At 40.6% G+C, this 15,674-nt stretch overlaps 1 protein-coding gene across 1 annotated transcript in view; it reads right to left on the bottom strand.

Annotated features, from left to right (window-relative positions):
• The window catches only part of col27a1a (collagen, type XXVII, alpha 1a), a 115,136-nt gene that overhangs the window by 22,691 nt on the left and 76,771 nt on the right, over positions 1 to 15,674 (bottom strand). The window contains exons 16-29 of the mRNA XM_034709115.1: positions 11,317 to 11,370; positions 8,469 to 8,513; positions 6,420 to 6,473; positions 6,097 to 6,141; positions 4,979 to 5,032; positions 4,594 to 4,647; positions 4,191 to 4,244; positions 4,041 to 4,094; positions 2,871 to 2,924; positions 2,679 to 2,723; positions 768 to 821; positions 639 to 683; positions 500 to 553; positions 357 to 410 (exon numbers count right to left, since the gene is read on the bottom strand). Coding sequence (XP_034565006.1) covers positions 357 to 410; positions 500 to 553; positions 639 to 683; positions 768 to 821; positions 2,679 to 2,723; positions 2,871 to 2,924; positions 4,041 to 4,094; positions 4,191 to 4,244; positions 4,594 to 4,647; positions 4,979 to 5,032; positions 6,097 to 6,141; positions 6,420 to 6,473; positions 8,469 to 8,513; positions 11,317 to 11,370 — 720 coding nt within the window. The remainder of the gene's footprint in view (positions 1 to 356; positions 411 to 499; positions 554 to 638; positions 684 to 767; positions 822 to 2,678; positions 2,724 to 2,870; positions 2,925 to 4,040; positions 4,095 to 4,190; positions 4,245 to 4,593; positions 4,648 to 4,978; positions 5,033 to 6,096; positions 6,142 to 6,419; positions 6,474 to 8,468; positions 8,514 to 11,316; positions 11,371 to 15,674) is intronic.

Here is a 15,674-nt window from a genome sequence, read left to right as displayed (position 1 = left end):
ACTCGTTGGAGGTGATCCATATAAACTAATTGTTCCTTTGTTTGAGCCAATGTTGTGACTTTTTCCATCTAAAGGCCTACCCCCCAAGTGCCAAACCACTACTTGGAAAACTTGGCCATAAGTCACCCATGAGGTGATATGCTTGTTTTTTCCTTTGGCATAACCTTTGGCATTGACATAATCCCAGACATCAGAATATTCCCATGGGAATAACATACACAGTTTAGTTTACAGTAGCCATGTTTTGGTAGGAATTTTGTGATGACATCACTCCCTCGAGGCTTACATTGAAGCATTCTCAAAGGCAACTCTTATACACTGGATCACTCCACTCTGTCCTGTTAATTGGATCTTACCGTTGATCCCTTTTCTCCAGGTGGTCCAGGAATGCCCATCTCCCCTCGATCACCCTAAACATATACGAGCACAATGTTTAGTCTTAAAAGTCACCTTGTGGAGATCTAACAGTAAAGTCAAGAACAAGTTACAGGTATTTTACCTTCTCTCCTGCCAGTCCTGCCTCTCCCACAGGTCCGATGAAACCCACCAAACCCTGAAACAATGAGACTCAGAGTTGGATGGATGAATGGATGGATATGATTTTGAAAAATGGTGGTGGCTGTGTCAAGGTTACTTACTCTTTCTCCCAGCGTTCCAACTGTTCCTGTGATACCAGACTCTCCCTGAAGAGACACATTTATTACTTATCATTTGTTTAAATTGATAAAATTGATAAAATCATATGCAAGTATATACATTTTTTTCACCTTAAGTCCCTCTGGCCCAACTTTCCCGGGAAATCCTTTGCGACCCATTCTGCCCTGAAAAAGGACATCACATTGAATAATAGGGCTTATTAAAGATTTTCACTTAGTGGCTGGCGCATCATTACCACTCCTGACATTTCCTCCATGAATATAAAGGATCTGCTTCCTATGAGATGACATTTTAAAGACAACATTAGGAAGTAGTCTGCAGCTGTTGTAGCTCAGCGTACATGCTGCCGAAATATGCATTGGCGTGTGCAGGTATTGCTGACAGTACATTTTGGCCGGCTGTGAAAGCGTTCAATGAGTGTAATGTTCCTCTTGCACGGACAGTAATTCCCGGGGTTAAGAGGGGGTCTAAGTGCTCTTTTTTAACGGCAATAACTCCAGGTCACAAATGTCTGAGCCAAACTCCTAAAGACTCAGTGACTCAACAATTCCATAGCTTTACTCCAAAAAGGTTGGCAGCTTTCATGAGGCTAACACTGTATTTTATTCAGAGACACACAGTTAAAGCAGTAACATGAGAATACAAATGAGCTCTCCAGGATTTGCAACTTCTTATCACCTGATGTAAATGTATTTCTGTGACCGAATTAACCAAGAAAAGAAAGGAACACTTTAAGAACAGAGTGCACTAGGGGAAGGGATGGAGAACATCTTAGGAGGTGTAAGAGATAGTAAAGAGAAACGGTGTCATTCCAGACAGAGAAGTGAAGCTTAAAGACAGCTGGCTGAAGGAAAGGGACATGGTGGTGGAGCAGTAAGAGGACCTGTGGCACCTGGCCAGAGATCAATCACAGCTCCTGAAGGAGTAATACACCACTTCCCCTCGGATGGATGGAGGGGAGAGGGTGGTTATAGAGAAGGAGACGAGTGAGTGGGTGGGAGACAGAGGGGGGAGTCTGGAGGGGGCTGAAGTACTGAGTTACTGGGAGAAGGAGGAAGTAAAAGATAAACGGATGGATAGGTAGCATGCAGGGTTAGAGAGCAACTTTCTGAAAGTCCAAAAAAAAAAAGGACTCAAAGCATTTCTGTAAATGTAAAACTTAATTTCTCTGTCAACTGAGGAAGAACTTTAGGAGTAGAGTCAACAGCTCTTTCATTTCTGCAGTGGCCTATTAACATCTAGCACTTTATAGCAGCTATAAATCTTGCCAACTATAAACACAGTAATGGCAATTATCACCCCCTGGTGGCCAGGAATATGGATTGCATGCAAGCCTTGTTGCAAAAGGGAAATTGCAGAGAGACAAAACATAACACAACATCCATTCAACTCTGGAAATACATTCTACAGCTTCTCTATTGGAAACCAAGAAAAATACATATTGATGACCTACTTTATAACCTCTTTATAAACTCACTGCGGGACAACAAACTTTGGGATGCATAATTAAACTATACTGCTTGCTGTGTTGGTCCCTGAGATACAAAAAGCGGGTCACACATGATTTAGTGCATGCAATCAGCAGGCTGGGATCACACATTAATTGCCTTGCAGACTGCTTGCAACTTACTCAGTGCATGTATTTCATCGTTCTGACAACAACAAACCTCAGAGCTGTAAGGCTAAGCATGAGCAGATTTGGCTTCATACAGAGTTTGGGTTTCTATAAACTCAGTGATATTTCAATCCCTTCCGCTCTCCCTGACGTTGATTTGTTTACAGTGGGGTATGGAGAGAAACCACAACAATGCACATGACTGATGGTTTGATTGGAGTGAATGGGGTGCAGTTTAAACAAACATGCAAACTTACACAATTGCACACACAGACTTACTATGTTTCCTTGTCTTAGCACACATGAAAGCCAGTTTACCACATGCTATACTGCGACCTCTTTTATCAGCTCTCTCCCCTTCCTTTACACCAGGCAGGCAACCCAGGGTGTTTATCTAATAACTCACCTCCAGTCCTGTTGGTCCTGGTGGTCCGATCGGGCCCTCATCACCCTGAAAACAGATGATATTGATCTTAGCATGAGTTATGTTTGGGGACATAAAGCAGCTTCAGCAAAGAGAAGCCTTGCGCAATAAAACTTTTAATGCCTTTTGGCGCTTCGGGGTCATTCTGACGGGGGTGGTGTTAGACTGTCTTACCTCCAAGCCAGGCACCCCTCGTGGTCCCGGTAAACCTCTGGCTCCTGGCTTTCCCTGGAAGGGTAAAAAGTAGTGAAATGAATGCTAATGCTCTTAAGCCAGGAGTGGTTTGGCTCTAGCAAAGGCAGTGTTGGTCTGTTGGTCAGCTTGTCTACCACTCAGGTCCAGACAGAAATATCTCAACAACTGTTGAATGGATTACCATGAAATTCTGTACAAACATTCAGGACTCCTCTTGGCACTGTCCTCTCTTAACACCATCATTTGTCAAATTTTTCAATTTATCATACTCCAAAACTGTAACCTGAAACTTAAGCCTTACCTTGTCGTTCAATTTATTACATTTAGTAACTTTGTATAATTTCCGAATTTTTGGGTGGTGGGAAATTGTTAATGCAAAATAAACTAACTAAAGCGTAAAATACCCTCAAGGCTGGTTAATGTCACTTCACTCTATGCTGTACTTTGCTTTTAGTGTAAATTAGCAAATCTTAGCATGCTAACACACTAAACTATGATTGTGAACTATGATGGAAAACATTAAACTTTCAAAATATCAGCATGGTAGCACTGTCACTGTAGGCATGTACGCATGTTGACATTAGCATTCAGCCTTAAGTACTGACCATAGACTGTATAAAATATGGACGTAGTATCCGTGACGTCACCCATCTGTTTCTGAAGCGCTGTTTTGAGGCCAATCGTTGGCGGGAGCCATATTGCTGCTGTTGAGTGATTGTGATGTAAAGAGGTGGGCTTTGAGCCTCCTAGCCAACAGCTACAGTGTTCCCAATTGTCAATTAAGTCAGCTGTGCCTCTCATTGGAAGGCTTGTAATCTCAATATCTTTGTAATTGCAGTGTTAGAAAAAAATTCACCCCCCTACAGTGTGTGCCGATTGAGAAATGAGCTATCCAGACTACACTTGTCTTTTGTACCAGGCTGTATACATGTTTATTTCTGCTGTAAAGATCGTCTTTTTTGAATTGGTGTGTATGTTGTTTCCGGTACTTCCGGAGCCAGCCTCAAGCGGATCCTTGATGATCTGCAGTTTTTAGCACTTCCGCATTCGACTTATATTTTTAGACCGGAGGTTGCCGCTTGGTACCGACACATAGAGCTGATAGCTTAACTGATTGGTTGATGACTCAGCAAAAACAGTTTCACTTGCCTTTAGTCCTTCTAAGCCGTTTTCTCCCGGTGGTCCCATGTCACCAGGGAAACCCTGTAATGATCAAATAAAAAGTAAGCATTTCCCATGTCTGTTTTTTTTTAAATAAAAAAGGCTAACACAAAAATTGTAGCAAATGTTAACACAAACCTCAGGACCTGGGGGTCCAGGTGTACCGTCAGGGCCTCTCTCTCCTAGCTTACCCTGTGGCAAAGACAGGAAACAAGACATATCTTAAAGGAATAGTAATATATTCTGGGATATGCTCAATGAATATATTTCAGTGACTTACGGTACATAAGAACAATACCCCACTTACACTTATTAGCAGGGTTTGTTACCTTCAGACAGAGCCAGGTTAAAGTAAGCTAACAGACAATTGCTATGGCAGTAGAACAAGAAATCTATCCAGCAGAAAAAATTGTAGTGACTGACAAAAAGGGAACCAAAAAGGCACATTTCTCTAAATGTCAACCTGATGCAAAACATGAAAAATATTTCATTCACATTTAAGCATTTAAAGGTATTTCAGGATGTTAAAGCCAAAGCTAACCTGTGGTCCCGGTTTTCCGCGGATGCCTGGTAAACCTGGAGCCCCCTGGATACCCTGTCCAACACAAACACAAAATAAGAACTTAGACAGACAGTCAGCATTCAGAAGCAGAAAAAACAGGACTCTGATCCATTTTCTAAGGAAACAGACATTAGACATGCATGACTCTGCTCAGATATTTTTTTATCTCTTGGGACCACTCAGTTCTGTGATGCTAAAAGGGTTCAATTTTGCTTACACACAGACAAATGAGAAGAGTTTACATAAGAATTTCCATAATGTGGACAGCAAACATCTGGATAAGTCATTTTGTTGAGCTGCAGTTCTGTTCCAAAGGCTATATGTGAACATTTATAACATGAAAGATGTTTCAGTGGCAATCTACCTTGTCTCCTCCGTACCCAATCTCCCCTTGTTCTCCAGGAATCCCAAGTTCACCCTGACACAGGAAGATTGAAGATAAGAAAGGGAAGAAAATGACAAAATGAAAAACATTAGGGGGAATGGTAGCATTCAACTTCAACAAGCACATTCAGCTTTGAAACATACAATATTAATTACAGGTCTTTACATTAAACAACATGCGCTCACAATTTATCTTGTTCAGTGGATTAGCCAAATTCTTCATATGGTGTCAATCTGTCTTAGTAAAGGCACTGATTGCAGTCCCTCTGTTTGGTTCACTCACATGCTTTAGACAATACGCCAGTGCGCAAGATAAGTTGTTATTGCTTTAACTATTAGCTCAGTATAAATGTCTTTAATCTTATTCAAATTTGCCACATGTTGGATAAGAAGATTGATACCACTGTCATGTTTGCACATAAATCTGAAGCTGGAGCCAGCAGCTGGTTAGCTTAGCTTAGCTTAGTTTAGAGACTGGTAGAAGCCAGCTAGCTTTGCTCTGTGCAAAAAAAGGAACAACTACAAACCCCTCTAGAGCTCTTTAATAAGTAGTTTTATGTCATATTTGAATCCTGCAAAAAACTGTAATTGGCCATCACTGTACCAAACCAGGATAAAGTCCCAAACAAAGTCCCCTGTAACCCCCCAAATACTATTTGTTTTTTAAGCCAAATCTACTTCTTCATTTTGTCAACACAATAAATACAAACTTTGAAGATGTGTCACCTTTGGACCAACCAAGACAAGTTATTCCCTACTGTTTTCAGCCACTAGGCTAAGCTAACCAACAATTTTCTTGCCCCAGCTCCAGACTAAAAAGGTAGCATGAGTGGTATTCATTTCCTACCCAAAATTCAGGAAAGGGTATTAAGCATGACTGTGGGTTTCTTGAACATATTACACAAGGATTTCAGAGGAATGACATAGTGAGGACTCGAGTGAAAAAGGAAGTCCTCAGAGGTTTGTTCAAAGAAACTGAATGTGCGACCTAATGAAAGCATGCTCTACATGTAAAAGTGGCTACAGTTGAATGCAGAGAAGTATATGTACATCACATGCTGCGCAAACACAGGCCAATAACAGGAATATTCAGATCACCTTATCACCTTTCAGTCCTGGTTCTCCTGGATTTCCGGGCACCCCCTGGAAGAAGCACCAATAGAAAAGTTAGACAGTGACCAAACCTTGAGTACAAGTCTCACTCAGAGTTGTAGGAAAACACTGTCAGCACTGTGGACGTAAAAGACTGGGAAGTTTGCCTCTCATATGCTTCATTAGAATGCTTAACCAGCATCTGCTTATTGGCCATTCCTCTGCATTGTATAACACTTTAAATAACACAAAAAAAAGCAGTCATAACAGAACAATATAAGATAAGACAGGGAAGGTAACGGCTTCCATCTGTGTTCAGGGGAGTTTACCTTCAGTCCATTAGGTCCTGGAAGGCCCATCTCTCCCACAGGTCCCATATCACCCTGTCGCCAAAGGGGGGCAAACAAGAAACATATTCATATGCATGAATTACAGTTAAAAACATGGCTCCGACCCATGGCTTTCACTCAACAAACACAAACAAACAATGAGTTCATGTCAGTTCCCTTTGGCATTCATTAGATACAAGGATAAATGTCATTGTCTTGCTTCCAGACTATCCACGAGGCCCTCAGCACAAAACAATGGGTGATAATGAACGGCACAATTTAAGAGATCAGGGATAGATTGTAAATTTAATAAAAAGATTCTTGAGGATGTGTCTTCTGTTGGGATTTCATTGGGGATTCACGCTTCATGGGAAAAGTCAGTAAAAGCAAGATAACGGAAAGAAATCTAAGCGTGTCATTCACTCAAAAAGGGAGAATTATGCATTGATTAAAAACTAAATCAGGTTATCTGCCGTCTCTTCAGCTTTTCAGAGGAAACCCGACTGTCTGTGTAGAAGAAATGGTTCATGATGTGTCCTCTCCAGAGAAGAGAATCATCACAGGCTGCCAGCTGTTATCTTATTTTCATTCTCTGCTGCTCAGCAATTTCTGCTTTCAAAGGACTTCAGGGTGGCCTTGGCTCAGTGTTTTAAATACTCTCTTTGAATACCGTAGTATTTGCATGTGTGACAGAGGATGTTATTGAGTGCATTCTGCAGGAATATCCCTCCCAACAAGTCACTTTATTTAGTGGTGGGAGTAGAAAAAGTTTGTCTCTCCTCTGCACCTGGGGTTCTCAGTCCAAATAAGGAGGGTTCAGTGTTTTATTATGGATTCATGCTAATATCCCTTCTAGTGCACCTGAGCTGCAGGCCTGTGAGGGTTGCTGACATTTAACAGTCCTGACCAACAACACATTTTCTTTTTTACCTGCAATAAATGTTTTCAAAATATTCAATGATGTTAACTAATGTCAGATTTCTTTTTCTTTGTTTTGTTATAAAGGAACGCCACAGGGGGCGCCCAGGCTCGATTCTTTGAGAGAGCAACACATTTTTATCCTCCATCGTATCAAAACAGGATAAAAGTTGGTATGTGCACTGAAAACACAAAATGTTTACCGCCACCCAAGTTGCCGAAGGCCCAACGCATGAAAAGCCAAAAATAAAAATATAAGAGTACAACAAAGATATAAAAAAGTTGCGCTGTTGTTGGAAAGCCCCTGTTCTCTATCTACATCCAAACACTTTCCCTTCTTCTTCTTCTTCAACAATGGCCTGCCTTCACCCTTTCTTGAGGTCTACAGTCCCCAGAGAAGGGTGTCTGTTTATTCATATCCTTTATCTAGCTGGATGCTGCTGCCGTGTACTGTACAGTTTACTGTCAGGACAGATGCAGAGGACAGGGAGCTCAGAGCAGAGCTGTAATCAGAGAGTCCTCCAATTACAGGCCTACTACCACCACCGGTGGCCTAGAATAGACCGGGAGGAGCGGTGGCGATGGATGAAGACGGGACACGACAAGAGAAACCAGGGAGACATTATAATCAGACAAAATTATGTGGCTGTCGGGGCAGGCGGGCTACGAGGGCAAGGTGATGGGTGGGCAGGGGGGAAGTTCCTGTGTAAAAATAGTTAATAAGAGAGAGATGTAAGACGTTTGTTTATGTCTGTTTGATTGATCAACCAGTGGGTAAATGTTATGTTTGTCTGGAGAGGAAGTAGGAGCCACAGACTGCATAATTTGGGCTTTATTGCATTGCGAAAAATAACTCCATCTTCAATCTTGTTCTCTAAAAACCACCAACTCTCACTTTTTTAAATATGTTTACAGTGCTAAAGAACCCATTGGGAGTGGGAAGTTTCCTTCAATATTGGAAGGCTGTGATGATAGGAGTGAATTGAATTGATTAATATAAATTGAGCGGACATGGTCTGTTTCATTTAAATACAGACTCCCAAACCTTTATAATAACTGAATATTTGTATTTGAAAATGGGGTGTTTTAACAAGGTAAATTACACAGAAATATACACAAAGCACTACTCACAATAAGTCCAAGAACTCCGTTTGGACCGGGGGCTCCCATCTCACCCTAGTCAGAGAGGAGGAGAGAGTAAGTGAGATGAAGGGAGAGGCAGCAGGAGCAAGTTTCTGGGGTTATTGGCTCTTTTTTTAAACAAACATGCTCAGAAGAGTGGCTCAGTGTTCATCACAGCTTATGAGAGGGGGCTGTGTGTATGTACGTGTGTGTTAGTAAATGTGTGTGTGCATGAGATGAAGGTGGAGGGGGATGTTAGCCCATCGTCCCACTCATGCTTTTTCCAATATGTGGTGTAGCTCTCCCTCCAATAAAATGAAAGAAATAGATTGCTGAAGTTTGGTACGGCCATTCATGGTCCTCAGAGGATAAGCCCCTATGACTTTGGTGATCTGACTTGTCCTGTAGCACCAGCAGCAGCTAAACGTCTTCAGTGCGAGTGTAAAATATCTCTACCTAATCCGTTTGGTAATCCATGAACCACATTCATGGTTTCAAGTTGATGTATCATAGCAACACCTAACTCTTCCTCTAGAGCTTCCTTGAGGTTCATATTTTCATCTTTTAACCCTCCTATTATCCTTGGGTTCAATTGGATCCCATTCAATGTTTAACGTCTCTAAATTAATGACTAACATAATTTTTTGGCTTCATATTTTATGACTTTTCCTAATTTAATGGGGACGACTGGGAAAACATAAACAAATTGTTGATATGTTCCAATTTCCTGTAAAAACAAATTACTCATTGGTTTTCCTTGGTGTCAATTTGACCCCTGGCTGTTTTAGCTGTATATTACATAAGAAATATTAACATTTTACACACATTTGCTTAGGATGATATTGAGGTCACTATAACCAAGGACACTTCCACATGTGACTGCAGGAGCTGGGATGGAACCGCCAACCTTTAGATTGAGATATAATATTTCCAGCCATCATGTCTCTAAAGACATTCAATGATGAGTCCTGTGTCATAAGTTTGATAACAGAGAAACAAGGCTGGGCCGACGAGAACATGACAAACTCTCAGCAGTTTGATGTTCTCTTTTACAAATAAAGTCCTTCTAAATGCTTTAAATTGTGTTTATGTTTAAAATATATTTTATTTAAAGGGCTATTTAGGTAGTCAACAAAGAAACAAAGTACCTGACATATAAACCTGGGTAACAATCAGTTTCTGGAGGTTTAAATTGCTGGGGTCAAATTGACCCCAAGGATAAAAGATGGTAGTAAATTTGAGGGTCACAGGAGGGTTAATAAAACGCTATGACAACTATGGGATGGTTTAACATGAAACTTTATACAAACACTAATTTCCTTTTCTTAATGATTGCTCCAGTGATTTCCAGCTAACTGCTAATGATTTTCCCATAAGCATCTGTTGCTAACTTGCTCCTATGCTAACACGCTTACCTATGAGAGTAAAAACAATTGTTAATATTTGCTCAAAAAGAAGCAGTTTTGTCCTCTCATCTTAATATCTCAAAGGACAAACATAAACTTCTCATCTCATCCAAAAACAAAGTCCCCACTTATGGTAGCTGCTCTGTGAGGCAGTTCTTTAAGCTTCTAGCATTAGCATGCTAAGATTCACACAATGTTAAAGTGCTTATCCTGAATAGTATACACTTTGAATATAATGTTTTTGGGATGTATTTTAGTCCTCTCATTTTAAATACATTAAACATAAGCATGTGAGCATGATCATTGTGTGCATGCTAGTGTTACAATCTTATAGAGCAGCTACAGAGGTGAAAGAGTTTACCATGGTTTTAACATCCTTAAAACATAAGAGACATCAAGCCTAGACAGCAGAGCCTTTGCACATTCAGACATTTTCCCTAAAAGTTTGTAGCAGAGGCATTTATCACAAAACTTTCTCTTCTCAAATGTGCAGACAGCAAAGAGCGGCTCAACCGGGGGGGAAATATGTGAAGTATGTCAACTTGGATTTTATAAACCCCCTGTCCAGACTATTTAAATATACCATAACATCTGATGCTTCTGATGGATAATTTACAGTAATATTTCCCAGGGAAAAAAGTAGCTGAGCCAAGAAAGGATTTACTGGGAGTTTGGTTCCCTTAGCAACAAGGCTGAAAAGTCACAGATGTGTGAGCAAAGTGTTTCTCAAAACATAAATGTGCTTCTTGTTTATTATGTATTTAGAGTTTGTTAAAGAGCAACATGCTGATGTGTTAATGGTTTCGTTTTGACTGCTTCTCGCTCAGACTGATGAGGTGCTACATTTGTCAGAATAACAGGGAGTATCCAGAAACAGCAAAATGCTAAGATCAGATAATATGATGTCTTCCATATGGACACAGCTATGGGACGGACAAGCGAACAGTCTTTACTGGCCCCTCAGTTCAACCTCCTCTTATGTCATTTACTATTCTTGGATATCACCTTCTAATAATAATAACGTATGTGTGTGTTGGTGGCCAGTTTACATCGGTGAATGGAAAGGTCTGCATTTGAAAGCCAGGCCCGCTAACTGATCCCCAGTTAATGCTGCAGGTTTTTGAAAACGGTTGCCAAAAAGAAAAAAAGAGGAAAAAAATCTACGACAGAGGAAGGCATGGGTTGAAATTAAATACAGCAGTAAAACTTGTCCCAAGCAAAAAAACTCACTTCAAATAAAAAAGAAAAACAGAGGCAAACCTCTGGACTGCTAGATGATTTACCCAGCGGCGCTGCCAAAATGTCAGTGCTAAAACACCAGGGGGGTGGTTGTGCAAGTGAAACCACTGCTCTCAATTTGTGCGCTTGTGTTAGTGGAAAGGCTGTGTGTTTTGTCATGTGAGGACATGGTTGGTAATGTATCCAGGTGGGTAAGTGAGTGTGTGACATACTGGCTCCCCATCTGGTCCAGGTGGTCCTCTCTCCCCAAAGTCCCCTGGAAACCCCTGAGGACAGAGAGAACAGCTTTTATGTTCTGCTTTACAAACAGCAACAATTTAAATCAGACATAGATGCAATTCAAGGAGTCCTCTGTGCTTACTTTTACATGTAGTAGCTACTCTTTTAGCTGCTCTGGATTAAGATGAACATAGCACAGCATTAGCATTCAAGTTGATATGGTATGTGATTATTAGCAAATTTTTGCTAGCAAGTTTGCTAACACACAAGCAGAAACACAGCAACTTAGCTGTTATTATGAGACTTGTTTCAATCCAAATTTCCCCTGATTAAATTATCTCACTCTTTAGATATTACATGCTCCACTATGTTCATCTGCTGGTTGCTAGCCTGCTGTTTGTTGTCCAATAGCTAGCTAAAAAGCCCTTCCAAGGTTCAACGCTACAAGCAACTCAAATTACATCAGATAAAAAAATACAGTTGTGTAGATAAAAAACATTTTGGTTATGGGCACTTTAATGTTTGGTAGTAAGCTCAATTAGGGGTATGCTAACTGGATAAACATTAACATGACCGAACATTAGCATTTAAGTTGATTTTTAAACCTGTTGCTAAAAAGTTTGCTTGTTTGCAGAGCTGGTAAAAACGTTAGCTGGTATTTGGATTAATGTTTCTTTCCAGCAGGTGGTTCTAGTTATTATTCTACTTTTAGTCTCTGTTGAAACCCCCACAACTCCTGAGATATTAGCCTATCCCTGGACAGCTAGCATATAAAACATTTGTTGGTTCAAAACTATTGGCATACATAAGGTTAAAACCCTGATCTGTTGAAAAATACTTGGAGGTAAACCCAGTTAAGTGCAATGTTAATTACACTGACTGTGTAAAAACCACAGCAATGATTAAAAAATGCATTCCTCGACTGCAGAATCAAAGAAACTCGTTAAAAGTAAAGTATAGCATAGTTGGCATTCATGTGCTCAGGGTGTGTAAGACATTATGTCTTTTATATTTCGAGTTCAATTTCTGGAGCATGTTTGCACAAATAGCGCCAAGTGTTACACAGCCTAGACTGCTCTTAATGTAATTGCACAGCAATTTTCACAATTTCACAGAGCAAAATAACCTTACTTGTACAGTAATTCGAAATATGTACAAAATAGGAGCATAATGGCCCCATTATGCACTTTAAGTCCATCAGCTGTAGGGTGTGGGCAGCCAGCTGTTCTGCTGAATATTTTTTCTAAATGCAACAAGAGAGACCAGAAGCCAAGTCTGCCCAATTAGCAGAAAACAGAATGCTAATCTGAGCTATGCTAACAGCTGGTAACGCTATAAAGAGGAACCACATTTGCAGAGAGAGAGAGAGAGATAGAGAGAGAGAGAGAGAGAGAACAAGTGGCGACTTATTTTAAACCTGACCTTCCAGAAACTCTCATAATGGCATGGTTTTGCTATTGTGGCCTAAATACACCATTTCAAGGTGCTAATTACTGTCGATACCTCCAGTAGATGGCAGCTTTTTTTGCTACAGTTTAGATTTTTTTAGATATAGAGCGTGCACGTATGTTTATTTTAATGTCTGACATGCCTTAGAAATAGAATCTGCTGACTAAATGTAACTCTTTGTATTTGAGTTTCAGTTTATTCTTTTAAGGAAAGCAAGTCTGGGATTGTGTTTTAAATTTAAACTGCATACTTAAACAATAATAAAGCCTTGTGACAGATGGTATGTAAATGTTCACCTATCCGTCAGTCTGGGGCACATCAAATCAGGTCAAGGGCCGGATCATAACTGCACTAAATGCTTTAATTGAACAGCGTAAGAAGAAGCTCTTCTTTGTATCTAAAGCTATTTGGACATTCTGGGAATGACTTCACTATGAAAATTTGCTCACAGGGAAAGGCAGAAGTGCAACAGAAATATATGAAGCATGACAGTGACCCAGAAGATGAATCATACAGCTGTCACCGCCGTCATAGCAACTAAGGACAAATGTGGGAAATGTAGCTTTGCCAAGAGCAGCACTTAAAAAAAGCGCTTGAAGGGAGTCTTATGAGCCTTTAGTGGATCTCTGCTTTTATAAAATGTCAAATAACCCTGTTTTTTTTGTCTCTAGGGTCAAACTGACCAACAGTAGCAGCACTTTGTGGAAGAAGTGCAACTGATGAGCCTACTGTGAGAAGACAAACAAACCCTTAACAGTTACATGCAAAAGAGCGTTAAGTAGAAATGCAGAAGTGCTGGCGATGCACTTTGGAAACTTTTTACGCTCTCCCTCTGTTTTGGATTTAGATATATCATCTGTCTTTGGTAGAAGGTGGACGTAGTTGTGTGTCTGAGAGTGCGTTTCCTCAACAGAGTACAAGCGCTGTGGTTATGGCCATTAAAGTGTCTGGCGCTGGTTCAGGTGCTTCTTCTGTTCTTTCTCCTCCATCAGGGAGGACAGGGATGTTCTCTCCGGGATCATCTTGTAAATGCCTGACTTCCCTTTTTCCATGCAGGAGCACTGACGACAAAGACAACCATGTGCACATTTTCCAGTTCCACATGAAGGTCAGCTTTAAAGGGCTGTAGCAGCAAAATTCTCCTTTTACTGAATTCAAAATGATCCAAATTACAGGAATTGTCTGCTGCTCTCTCCCTCAGACAATGCTGCTCAGTCTTACACTGTCATTTTCCTCTTGGCATTGACAAGCTGTGCTAAAACTGTCCAGGATCAGTGCAAGAAAACAGCGAGCTGTGATGACAGCAGCTCTGAATATTCTTAACTTTGCAAAACCAGTGCCCAAATTGTGAAATGTCCCTTGTTGCTGAAAAACACTGTAAAAAAACGGAATCAAATGCAAACAAATGAGACACAAAGCCTCAAAAATAGTCATTTTTACATCCACAGTGGCCTCCTACAGATTTGTATAATTACAGAATAAGCTCAAGTTCTGCAAACCTCACACTAAGCAGACACTGGCTTGCGTGTGTTCAGATGTTTCAGTCTATAAAAGCCTTATTTACTGAAAAACCAATAAGCAGCAGCTGCAGAATGATCTCAGCAGAGTTTCAAGCTTGCACACTCCTTCTGAAACACTCTGTCAAACTGACTTTGAACACTATCTGACACAAACAACAGAACCTATGGCTTCCTCCAAATGGCTTGGCTCCATGCTGAGGGAAGAAGAGAGCAGGGGAAGGGGGGGGGGAGCAAAAGCCCTTTATTGCAACAAAAGCCTTTTTCTTGTTGCATCCAAGACCCCGACATGCGGCTGGTGGGACTCCACAGTATTTAGGCTGGAGTTAACCCTTCCAACAGCCATGGAAATACTGAGCTGACTCAAACAATGACGTACACACAGACCTTTAACATTTTCATATGTGGAGCTGTTAAAGTCTGCACAAAAAAATCAATATGACCCAAATAGAAGCTCTGAAGAGAGGCTGGGTTTACATGCTTTGTGACATTGACTCATCTGAGCGTGGTTGTGAGCTTTAAGATTTAACTAATATGACTGAGTATCAAGTTGAATATTTGAGTTTCTCAATCTCAGGAGGTGGGAAGCAAGAGAAAACACTTTGTTGAAGCTCCTGTGAAGAGTTTTTATCTAGCTAGGAAACACACTAGAACACAAGAACCTCCCCTTCAAAATTATTTTTCCCTTTGGAAGAAAGGAGTGTTTGTTAATTTAAACATCCCTTCTGTTTGTATTGCAATGAAGCTAAAATATTGCACAGTCATGGTCTTTGCAAATATTATGAGAGAAACAGCCATTATATATTTATATCAGAGAGCTTCTTTTTACTTGATACTGCAGTTACATCCCAAAGCCTAAACTTTTCATTTTACATCAGCAAAGAAGTGGAATTGGTTCTTTTACCAGAGTGTTTTTTTAACATGACTCCCTGCATTGGTTGCACAACTGGCGGCCTTGTGAATATAATTGTTCACATGTCTGTCTTACTGGAGGATACCTCTAGAGGGCACACCAGAGAGCTCAAGCCATATGCAACTACTGCATTCGCGGGATATAATCAAGAGACGTCGAAGAACTTGCAGAGGTTACTGTTATGTTACTTCTCTGTGCTTAGACGTAACAGTCCTGGACTTTTAAGTTTTGCTGGTTTCAATGTTGGCCTTTATAACGTATCTTAAATCTCGTCAGTTATTTAGATAGGCATGTTTTTTGCAGTGCAGGGATCTAAATACATTGTATAAGTGTTGATAACTGCAGATTAAATCGATCAGCTTGTCTTTAAAGCGTTCTGCCAGCTTGGTCCCTACTACCTGTCACATCCCTTCTGCCTCTTAACAACCCCTACTGTACGATTGCAGGCTGAATCTTGCGTCTGTGTTGTGTT

The sequence above is a fragment of the Notolabrus celidotus genome, chromosome 19 (assembly GCF_009762535.1).
Source record: "Notolabrus celidotus isolate fNotCel1 chromosome 19, fNotCel1.pri, whole genome shotgun sequence".
Taxonomy (NCBI): Eukaryota; Metazoa; Chordata; class Actinopteri; order Labriformes; family Labridae; genus Notolabrus; species Notolabrus celidotus.
The sequence above is the reverse complement of the archived record's forward strand: the minus strand, read 5'-3'. Positions and strand labels throughout refer to the sequence as shown.